The sequence below is a fragment of the Pundamilia nyererei genome, unplaced genomic scaffold (genome assembly GCF_000239375.1).
Source record: "Pundamilia nyererei isolate P.nyererei 1_Seehausen unplaced genomic scaffold, PunNye1.0 scaffold00083, whole genome shotgun sequence".
Classification (NCBI taxonomy): domain Eukaryota; kingdom Metazoa; phylum Chordata; class Actinopteri; order Cichliformes; family Cichlidae; genus Pundamilia; species Pundamilia nyererei.
In genome coordinates this window covers 1,572,163-1,584,294 of record NW_005187484.1, presented here as the reverse complement: position 1 = coordinate 1,584,294, position 12,132 = coordinate 1,572,163, and the positions used below count along the sequence as shown (strand labels likewise).

At 43.9% G+C, this 12,132-nt stretch overlaps 1 protein-coding gene across 1 annotated transcript in view; it reads left to right on the top strand.

Moving 5' to 3' along the window:
• The first annotated feature begins 6,828 nt into the window (after positions 1 to 6,828).
• Positions 6,829 to 12,132, top strand: part of sgpp2 (sphingosine-1-phosphate phosphatase 2) — a 15,885-nt gene continuing 10,581 nt past the window's right edge. The window contains exons 1-2 of the mRNA XM_005738351.1: positions 6,829 to 7,464; positions 8,349 to 8,510. Of these exons, the coding sequence (XP_005738408.1) occupies positions 7,252 to 7,464; positions 8,349 to 8,510 (375 nt within the window). The 5' untranslated portion in view covers positions 6,829 to 7,251. The remainder of the gene's footprint in view (positions 7,465 to 8,348; positions 8,511 to 12,132) is intronic.

The following is a 12,132-nucleotide window of genomic DNA, read 5'->3' as shown; positions in this document are numbered from 1 at the left end:
TAGTCTACAATGACTAATGGAAACAAAGAACATGTAAGCTGGTCTGTATTTTAAGCTAATAAAACTAGTAAGCTGGGCATGCGCTGCATTATATATGTATAGGCAATGGGTGGAAACTAAAGATAAATAAAAAGAAAGCGACATACATGCAAGCATTAAATTTCGTAAGGTTAGCATTGCTAAAAGAACATGTCGTTTGTAAATGTTTGTAAATGTGCCTCAAACTATTTACCAGAAATCTTTGTAACTGCACTTATAGGGGGCCGGTGCACACTCAAACCTGTGAACCCCCGCTCGTTTGCATGCTGCTCTAATGATAGCAAAAGAGGTGCGTATTCCTCGAAGAAATCCGCTGTGTAAGAACATCAATTTATGGGGTGTGGAACTTCTGGTCAACACGTGATCGGAAGAATGCACGAGCTGAATCTAACCAGCAATTAGACGGTGAACAGTCAACACTGTTGTTTTTATTTTTAATCTGTTCTGCTGGGTTTATGTTATAAGGGAAAAAATCGTGATGCTCAATGGCTTAATTTATGTGAACTAAAAGGAAGCCTTGTATGAGTGGGTAAACACGCATGACAAATCTCAGGCTGTGATATTAACGCGCACATCAGCATCCAACTCATACTTCAAAAATGTATTTACTTTTAATCAGCGTTTAGCCGCTGAACGTTTGCATAACTAGACCTACATGAGAAGTGCAACCATGTTGACACTAAGGGATGAAATTTGTACTCTTTTTTTTTCTTTATTGCGTGTAGCATCCTTTGTCCAGCAGGGGGCATGTTTGACGCACAGCAGGGAGCTAAATGTGTCAAGTTGGATCATACTGCATTCAGTGTATGACCACTCATTATGTAAGCGAGAAGAAGAGACCATTGTCTTCAGCCTAGTGAGGAAAATGAAAAATGGAGCAGATGCTCATGTTTCCTTTATTACTGAAATGTGTTTATGTATGTAAAACAGCACATAAAGAACATTTCTCTGTGCAAATACATTTGGTACTTCAACAACAACCACAGAATCTCAGAAAAAAAAAAAAGAAAAACGTTTTTCTAGGTCCTCTGAAGTAAATACAATATGCGTACATCTGTCAAAGGTAAACCCCTTTACTTGTGTCAAATAAGAGGGTGAAAGTGCATCAAATACAAGTTGGGAAAAGGTCAAGCAGGATGATTGAAAGCGACATCAGATTTAGAAGGGGAGGGGGGGGTGTTTAATAATCAGGTTAAATTGCTTTGCTCTTTCCCCCTGCAGTGAGGTAGGGATACTAGTGCTTATAAATTTTTTAAAAAGAAAGAAAAAACACTTTGGTGTCCAGATTGAATTCAAATTCTATATTAAATGCTGTCACGGAGTTAGAAGATATCACAGTATTCAAATTCACATTTGTCATGGAGCACATTTGGCAGTGTAAAGGTCTCACACTGCACCCCTAATAAATAACCGTATAGGTTATAGCAACAGCAACATTCACAGACTTTACCACTGACTCATGATAAAGCCTGTGAGCTTCAGCCTCTTTCATCCTAGTGCATTACATGCAGACCCGCAATGCCTTTCAGAGCTATAAATTACATCATCTAAATTATATTATGCTTTAGTTTACTCCAGGCACCGGAATAGCACAAACCCTCTCAGACCATATTGTACTGTTTTTCTATCTTGAATGTCTCTTCCTAATCCCAGCCACACACAGCTCACGGGGCTCTTTATGTATCCAGAGGTAATTATGACTCACAGGATGTCTCAGGAGCCAGAATGACACCAAATGTATCCTTTTAGGAGTTTTCCTTCATAGCTTTAAAGATGTATCACTGGCTTTTCACACATGGCTTTAAAGGAAGAAAACGGGCGGGTTTGGAAGCAGCTGGGAGTGGAGCCTGGATCATTTAGCAAACAAGGGCAGGTTGCTTCCTTCTTCAAAACCACACATTTTTCATGAGCAAGTGTGCTAAACATTGGAAACCCTGTTTCTCATTGATGTGATGGGAGGGGGGAAATCCCTTCCAGCACCCATAGCTGGGTGCTGTCTGCAGCAGGAGGCCCGTGCAAGATTTCCATTATTATAACAGTGATGTTTTGCTTCATTCAGCAACAAGGTGAGGCACACGAGTCAGGAGACGCACCGTCTCTTCCAATTAAAAAGAAAAAAAATCAAATGAACCTATTAAAAAAGCCTTGACCTTTCAGTAGCCAAACATGCACAAATGAGGCAAAACACAGGTTCAAAATCACAAGCTTTGCAGTTTTCCTGCAGTGGTACCCTGCAGGGCGAGGTTAAAGCACAAGGTTCATGAAGTGTCCTTAAGAAAGGCTGATCACTCCCACACCTCTGCACCTGTCAACTATTTACAAGGTTAGATTGTGGATGCATCTTCTACTGTACCTGCATCTGCATCTTAGAGGCTCTCCATGCAAACATATACAAGCAACCCTTCATAAGAACCCTGGAAACTCAGTTAATCTCATAACTGAGATGAGATATCAGCAAATATCAGTACATTACAATAGTGCTTTGTTGAGATATGAGTGAACGATCGTGGACAGTTATCATACAGTGATTGGCATAGTGGGATATGCATATTATTCAGCAGGGTAAGGTGGTGAGGGTGTCAAACCTTGGAAATAAGCACTTCAACATTCAGCCATATACAAACCAAATACAGACTTAGGCCCAGGCAGAGGGTCTAAGACTTGGAGTTCACTCATGGAGATGCCCAGACTGCAAATTCAAGTGCATAACTTAAGGGAAGAAAAAACAACATATCAAGGATCATGTCGGCCTATTGCTCCAACAACATGAAGGCCTTCGGGTGTTTGCTATACTCATAAAAGGCCATTTTGGGCAAGATTTATTCCTAGAAAAGTAAAGGGAGCAGGAGTTGCCAGTACTATGTACATCACCACCCACACACCCACAGCAGCCTGCAACATCTCCATCGAAAGTCAGAGGCGGCAGCCTATCAGGCGTTTCTCCGGGAGTTACTGGTGGCGGATGAGCGGCCTGTCTCATGGTCCGGTCTGTATTTGAGCCAGCAGATGAGCCATGTGACGACCACCGAGAACATGGCCAAGATGCTGGCTACCGACAGGCAAATGGGTCCCGCCGGCGAGGGAGGAATGCTGTGGCTGTGCACAAAGATCAGGCCCATGAACAGCAGCACCAGCATGGAGAGGAAGGAGAAGATCACGCACACGCAGCCGGTGGTCAGCGCCACCCTCTTGCAGCTCTGACAGCTGTCGTAGCGCACCGAGTCCTGGGAGAGGGTTGTGGCCGCGGACACGGTGGTGGACGGGGTCGCCTGACTGGCGCTGGATGCTCCCGACGCCTCCTCCCGGCGGAGGGCGACGAGAGCCGGGTGCAGCGGGGGAGGGTACGGCGGCAAAGCGTCCTGAGGCAGGGGGTCCGAGTCGATGTAGAGCGGGAAATCCTCCGTCACCTTCGTGTTGTTGGGGAGGTTCTGTATCCGATAATCCGGAACCGGGGTCCGGTGGCGACAGACGGGGCAGCTGATGCGCCATGGCCGCTCCTCCCGAAGGTGAAGCGTGTTCAGGCACTCCTCGCAAAACGTGTGCAGGCACTCTAGGATCTTGGGAGCCCGGCGGTCAAGGTCGAAATAATTGTAGCAGATTTTGCACTCGTACTCCTCGTAGGGGAACGCCGAGGAGGCCTCGCCGGGGGGTTCCGCTCCACTCGATGCCAGATCTACCTCTGCCATGTCATCTTTCGCCATTCACATTCTCCGGTGAACACAAAGGGAGCTGGCGGACAGATGCTGATGACGGTGCACGTCTCTCCTTCTCTGCCCCCTCCTCTCCTCTCCCCTTTCATTGAAACGCCATCATCCGTGTGCAGACATCACCGCTCATGTGTTTTCTTTTTTTATTGTTGTTTTTGGTTCTTTAAAAAAAAAAAAAAATAATAATAATAATAATCCTCCCTCCCCTGCGTCCTTTTCATGTGGAGCCGCACGGACGCAGTTCGGGATCCAGGTAAAATATTTCAAAAGAAGCCTTCGTTTCCTGTTCGCCTGTGTGGGAATAGATGATGTAATGGTGGTGACTCCGGTGGGAAGGTGGGGGGGCTCATCCATCCAGAGAGTCCGAGAATCCCACAAAACAGAGAGAGAGGGAGCGAGCGAGCGAGAGAGAGAGGGGACTCTGCGTCTTAGAGTCCTGTTAGAGAGCTGCTGTTGCTGTTCCCGCTGTGGTAGTGCAGCAGGCTGCCTATGATGACAGCCATGCTGGCTGGGAATTACGTAGACCCTGGCTCACAATAGGATGCGCTTATTTGGTCAACTGGGGGCGTCAATTCTCTGTTTCCTGTAACACGAAACATCAAAACTCACACGGTGTTCTGGCAGACAGAACGCGGTGTGTGACAGTGAGCATCAACAAGTTTCACGTGAACCAAGGAGGCTCTTCAGAATCATTTACACCTGTAGTCTGAAAAATACATAGCTGGTGTAGGCTGATGGAGGACAGACAACAATCATGGTCATAGTCGTTTCGAACTTCATACCTGCCCCAGAGGAAGTGAGGGACTAAAGCTGAAGCATAACATCTGAACATTTAGGGCAAAGTTATCAAATTAAACTCTAAAGTATGAACATGAGCTCTCAAATGAGAACCCTTTGGAGAGGTATTTTAAAGAATGAGCAGAATTGGAATCATCTGAGACACACATTTGGTTTGACCTAAGGCCAGGGTTCTCAACATGCAGCTCGCAGGCCAGTGACGCCTCCTCTCTAGAATCTTATGCAGTCCCTCAAACGTGAAAGGAAAGAACGCATTAATTCATACAGAGTTGTAGTTGCTGTAGGGCAGGCAAATACTAATGCAATCAAATGCATCCTACACCCCTTTTCACCTGATGTCGGAACCTTCCATTCCATCAAGTCGCTGCGGGCTGTGTCAGCCTGACTTGTAGTTACATTTCTAGGGAGCTGCACTTCAGGTTAAGTAGAAAGTCACTTTGTAGAGTTAGAGTTTCCAGTTATGTCGTTACAGTGCAGATTTCCCACAAAAGTCTAAATCAGGCATAAAAGGTGAAAACTCAGAGATTTTTTATGACCTACCCTGATACATATATATTTCTAGTAGTTCCTCTCTCACACCGCAAAATACAGGAAGGCCAAACTGACTCATTAACATTTTGCAGCACGCAATTTACTGCTAATTGGCCTAAGTGTGTCTTATTTTTCATCATTTAATATTGAAATGAACTGACTGCACCTGTGTTTAGAAAACTGTGGAACTTTTGTAAACACCTGTAGAACTAACCACACTTATAAGCACTCACATGCTATTTCACCCTGTTTAGTAAACCTGGTCCACAGAGGCCCAAACTCTGGTTTATTTGTGCAAGGGACCAACTGCCCAGAAGCATCCATGGTGCATTTGCAGAATGTGTGAGGGCACCATGAATGCTGAATGTCATACACAGGTTTTGCCACGCAGAGTCGTCTTTTTCAAAGAAGGTGTTGCGTATTTCAGAAAGCCGGTACCTTCCATTATAGCAGGATGGTTCCATAGACGAATAGTGTGGATTAACTGCTGCCCAGATCAACTGAAAAGAGTCAGAACAATAAGCAGTGAAAAACACAGCAAAGAACACCCTCGGACTGTTAAGAAGCCAACCTCCTATTATATGATTGAGCAAGATGGAAAAAGTTTTATTCCAAAACTACAGCAACTGACCTCCTGAGTTCCCAAAAACCTGCAATATTAGTGATGTCAGCATAAGCACAAAGAAGAGGTGATGCAACACAGTAATAAGCACTGTGTTATCATATTTAAAATGGGCAAATATTTGAACATGTCAGTTTTCATTGTACTCTTTCCATCTGAAGAGGTTAAATTATGTCTGAATCACTGCATTCTGTTTGTAATCACAATTTACTTTGCACTCTAACAGGATGATATAACCGATTTTTGTATTAGGTCCCAAGTAACCACGGGTAAGTTAGTTTACTGTTTGGTTATTCAATGATATGAGAAAATGAGCACCAACAATGAGTTTAGGTTTTGCACATATAAAAGTGAACATGATAATGTCTACAGAATGGTCACAACTGACCTGTATCCACATCAGAGCTGTTCCCAATCAAAGCTCACTGCTGTACTGTACAGTTAAGTCTCTGCTGTGGTGAAAAATCACAGGCAGATTAATTTTGTGGATAACCACCTCATGACCATAAAATGTTGATTTACGTAATAAACATTTTTTGAGGGTGAATTGAACATGTGCACTTGGGCTTCGTGGAATAATGTTTATTATTATTTTAAATCAATGATCAATTAATTATTGATAGAAAAACAAATAGTTATTATTAAGAAAATACCTATAGCCTGCAGAATATGATGTAGAAATGTGACCCTGGTAAAGGTTTCCACTTAGGGACCTGACACATGACACAAATAAACAAAGCATTGAAATCATAAAATAAATCTTAAGTTTAAAAAACCAGAAAAATTAGAAATAAATTGAATACTATAGACTGAAGTCTGATGGGGTAAATCCTGCCTGTATTTTAAGCTCGGGAGAAAAGACAAGTCATTACAAGAAAACATAAAGTTTCAGAAAAGCCTGTTAAACCTCTTAGAGCAGGCGTGTGGTCTGAGCCTGTGGGAGAAGCACATCACTGAATCTGATAAACCAATTAGTGGAAAAGGGAAACTTGTGTTTTGAGACAAATGCTCACAGTTATGGCAGTTTACTGCAAAAAGCCACACAGTTTGACTCTTCAGACACTCCTTAGTAATAGCTCAGTAATAATCCCCGTGACATGCTGATTTAACTTAAAACCTTCTATGAGCGCAGCCTTCGACCACTGAACTTCTGTTGTGCGGTTGTCAGCAACATGAAGATACAGCCCCATCAAAAGCCCTGCTATCATGGACATGCCATAAATCTTCCTCGTGCTTGCTATAAATACTTGATGATAACACCTGAACCAGCCCGGTATAAAGGTCGCACTAACTTTTAGCTACTGGTGAGCAACTAACGACTACCGGGTCAGCCCCCTTTTGTAGTTAGCCCCGCCTCGCTTCGCACACCTGTGACGCACGGCGAGCCGCACCTGTCCGCCCTTCTACAACCTGCCCCCTGGGATGCGCCCCTGCTTGGGCTCATATCACTTTCCACTACTCCTCCTGTCCGGAACATCCTCATCATCTACTTCCTTTCCGTAGTTTGTGTGTGTGTGTGTGTCTGTGTGTGTGTGCGTCTTTGTGTGAGTGTGTATGTCGGTTCACCTGTCGCGCTGCATGGAGCTCCTGACTTACCTCCACGATTCAGAGCTCGTGGCCCGGTTCCAGCGGCGATGCGGACTCTTCCTCGTCGAAAGCGCGCATCTCAAGCCCGAGAGACCACGTGGGCAGCTGGTGAGGGACAGATTGGACCACCAGGACCGCAATTCCAACTATAAATACAAGGAGAATGGATACGCTTCACGTGTAAGGTTTCTCCTTTAGTTCAATCAAAGCAAAGTGTTCATTTTTATTTATTTATTTATTTCAGTCCTGCTGTGTGGCATTAAATTCTGTAGGATAAAGCACAGTTGGTGTCGAATCTCTGAGAATTCACTTTCGGGTTCATTAGATTTATTTGAGATTATGCAAAACAAGCTGTCTGGCTTTTCCCGTTTGACTGGCTGCTTCTGGCAGCCAGCAGATAGCCATGTGCACTATAACAAGTTGGGTCACACACTCACATGTAACAGTGGCCTTGTTGTTTTTCTAAGTAACGTCACTGAGTGAAGATGTAGTCAGGTTACATTCTGACTTAAGAATGAAAGATTTCTTGATAAACGGATCAGCACAAAGCGATATGGATGTTTTTAAAGGCTAAACCTCAGTAACTGCAGTATATCTCCTTCTATGAGACTTATATACTGACAGAATAGGCTGTGATGTCCTCTGTGACTCTAGAGGACCTTTGCCAGGTTAATTTCCCCCCATTATGCCACAGTGATGTTGTAAGTGTGTCTTGGAAATGTTTATAACATAAAGTGGAAGTGCCGGGTTTGAAAGCAGTGGGGATTTACTAGGCAATGTGAGGTTTAATAGGAGAGTCTAAGCAGTTGCATTATGGGAGATGTTGGACCCATGAGATTAAAACTGCAATTTAGGTGTCTCTGTGAATCCACTGGTTTCATGATAGTCATGCTTGAGTAAAGGAATCCTATAGGCTTCAAACTGCCTGCTTTTTAAATGAGGAAGCTTTAAAAGAAAAGTGATATGCCGCAAACAAAAGGTGTGTCTGGTCTGATCTGATCTGACAGACAGCCAGGCATTATCTGTAGGCAGCTTGTTCCATGATGTTTGCATTTCATGTGCAGGACTGTGGTAGGCCTCGTTACGAGGTGAGGAACTGGCCGTTGCACTTCCTCTTCTTGCTGTCGGCCAGCCTCGGGCATGAAATCTTCTACATCACCTGTCTGCCCAACATACATTGGAGCGTGGACCCTTTCCTGTGCCGCCGCCTTCTCAACATGTGGGCCGTAAGTCGCAGCTGGAGAGAGTGTGTCTTTGTGTGTGAGTGTGTGTGTATATGTCAGTCAGACTGCATTAGCGTGCACAAGCCTCCAGTCTGATGTCTTTTTCCTTCACAATGCCACATCTCTTCTCTCTGCTTCTCTGCCTTCTTCTCTCTTCACCTTTCAACCTCCTTTCATCCTTGCCCCCCCCCCTCTCCAGTGACCTGTCTCTGACACCATCATGTGCATATATCCCCAGGCCTTGGGGTGGGGGGCACAGGGGCCAGCCTGACCAGGACCCCTGACATGGTGAAAGGCCACACATGAGGACACATCAGTGGGAAAGTACTGTTAGGAGCTCCCCTTCAGATGTGTATTCTGGCAGAATCGAGCGCATGATGACCCTGAAAACATGTCAAACCCCAGAAGGAGTCTAGATGTAGACACACACAGACGGCCTCACTCTTTGCAGTGTGTGTGATGGGCAGTGTGTTTTCATGCCCTTTGTGTCCCTGCCCCGAATGCTGGGTGGATGCCCTGTATCTGAACTCCGTGTTTTTTGGGGGCGGGGTGGAATAGATATCATTCTTCTGGAATCCTGGCTGCACCATGCCCCTGTGTGAACTTTCAAACACACGCATAAACAGCTACACACACACTCGCAGTCCCCATCTCACTTGCTAAACACACTCATTGCCCTCCCTCTAGTTAGACATTACCAGCGTTGCTGTGTGCTCTCCTCCCCCTGCTCTACCAGCAGAGTGTTTTATTGGCCTCGTCGGTGCATTTGAGTGTTCTCTCTCTCTGGACCTACCATTTGGTCTGTCAGCCCTCGGGGCGTGTCAACCCGCACCTCTAACTTCTCAAAGCGCCCCGCCATTGTGTTGGTGGAGTTATCTGAGGTTAATGCAGGGCTTTGCACCCCCCGTCCTCTCTTCTGTCGCGCACATAAACAGCAAATCTTCGCGCTGGCAGCACGGATGCCACATGCACCCTTGTGTCCTTCACTGCTCGCTCTTGGCTTTACTTAAACAATGACTTTGGTTGACTTAGAAAACAGTTACTGTGCCTCACCATATGGTCATGAATTACACAGGTGTCATTGTAACATAGCGTTATGCAAATCACATGTGCTGTTTAGAATATCAAAAATTTCAGGTTTACATCCGCACAATTGCATGGTTTTTGTTTTTTTAACCACATGAGGTGTTCTAATATGATGTTCCTACATAGTGATAAAAAGTAATTTTATTCCCAGAAAAAGCCACTTCTAACGAAATGTTAGAACAAACCATTTGATACAAATAAGATTATTCTCAAATGGAAAAGTAAAGGCCCGCTCAGCAAAGACAATTCTATAGAAACTTACAAAGGAGCGCCAGAGGATCGTACTCTAAATCATAAAAGTTAAAAGAACTGCTTAAAACTGTGCCCAGAAGAATAACAGTTTCCACTTCCTTATTAAAGCTATTGCAGTAAATTGCAGAAACCATGCTGTGGGGACCTGTCATATTGGCTCCACAGCCATATTATGGAGGAACGTGACTCCCAGAATGCCCATTATACAAACCCAGCCCCTATTATTTGTAGTTAAGGAGTCATGAAGTCAGGAAAAAAAAAAGTTTCAAGGCTTTATTGTAAAAGGAATCATGTGATGTTCAATCTGAACACAAAGTTTTTTTTTATCCTGGACTCTACTAGAGGAGCAAAGTGATCTAAGTAATAGGTGAGTGGGGACTTTGTTTGTGATGACCATTTTATATGACATCATGTAGAGCCAACACTATATAAAAACTGTCAGACTCCGAGCAGTCAGAGCTGGATCAGAGAGATTATTTGTACATACACTGACCTTTGAAACTTTGGTCATGTTTAATAGTGGCAGCCACTATGAGAGAAAATAAAATAAAGAATGATAGGTACACTTTAAAAAGACAAAATAATAACGTAAATTCAAACATAAAATTATCCAAAAAGTTATTATTATAGGAAAAAGGCACCGCACAGTGTTTTAATGATTCTGCATGTTATCTGAACATTATGTTGGTGTATAAGCTCAGTTTTAAGGAAATCCATGATAGAACCTCTTGAAGCTGTGATATCGGTGGTTATATTCACTGATACTTCACTTTGTTGTGTGTATTCATTAACAGGGTTAGGGTCCTACCATGATTTATCACAATAATTCTGATGACACATGTATTTTACAGCACCTTGGAGGTCATATATTAGAAAAATATATGAGCTAGCCACCCAGTTTTGAGCTAAGCTAAGCTAAGCCCGCTTAGCATGTCACCATGAACTAACATTCTTGTGTGTTTGACTTATAAACAGTAGCCTGTGGGACCTCCTCCACACACACACACACACACACACACACACACACACACACACACACACACACACACACTCATTTTCATATCTTAGTGAGGACATCTAATTGACATAATGCTTCTCCTAGCCGCTTACACTAACCCTAACAATCAAAAATGAATGCCTAACCCAAACCCTTAGGCTAAATCTAACCATAGCCTAATTGTAACAATAACACTAAACCACATTTTGAGCCTCAAAAATACCTTTAAACTTGTGGGGATGGGCATTTTGTCCCCATAAGTGACTGTTGGTCCCCACAAGTCTAGTGACATGTCAATTTTCTGTCCTCACAAAGATGTCTAAACAAGTACTCACACCGACACATACATATGCACGCACGCTTGCACAGAGTCTCATCTACATGTTGACAGATCAAAGTCCAAAGCTGCTCTGGCCACGATCAATATACTTATTCACAGGATCACTCAGAGCATGTGTGAGCTATCTTTAACTCTTCCCCTAATGTGGCCAGACTGTCCCTGGGTCAACCCGTTTGATGTGACCGTTATGATGAGACACTGGGGTGACAGCTTCACTGGAGGCAGCTGAATGTGATGTTTGTGTGGATGGTGAGTTCAGAGCGTGGTGGAGGGGTATCATATCATGCAAGCACTTGAACTGGTATGCAGATCCATTGTGTGAAGGCAGACGGTGGGGGTGCACACTAGTATGGATTATTGCTTGAATACACAGTTGTGACGTACGAAAGGGGTCGGGTTTGCCATTGTCTGACCTCAGTTTATTGTTCACCTCCTGGAGCCAATTATTCTGTCTGTCTCAGTTTGTGTGGGTACAGTCAGTGTAGATGCAAATATTGCAAGAACACACTTCATATTCAGTCATGACCAGAGGGTAGGGATAGGGAGAGAAGGGACAGTGTAGTTTTGGATGAGGAAAACAAAGAGGTTTGGGAGCTCTGGTTTACCACCAGAGCTCACAGTGAGAGATACTGTCCATATCCAATGCAATTCTCCATTGCAGAAGTGCCTTAAATCTTTCTTCTGGCCTTTTAAGGGGTTTATATAAAAGTCTAGGAAAAAAGGTCTCTATTAATCACTTGATTTGTGATGTCAGTACACACTTACCTAATTCCCCAGTGCCAATTTCTAGGAACTGGTTGGTTTGGCAGTTAAGTACAATGTGTACCTTAAAGGCGGAATTTCTTCATTTCTGGTTTCCATTTGCCTTTCCCAAGTTTCACTGCCACTCAAAGTTAATTAGTGAGTGTTTGCAGACACATTGACTATGGGTGACTGCTAGAATGTTTTAG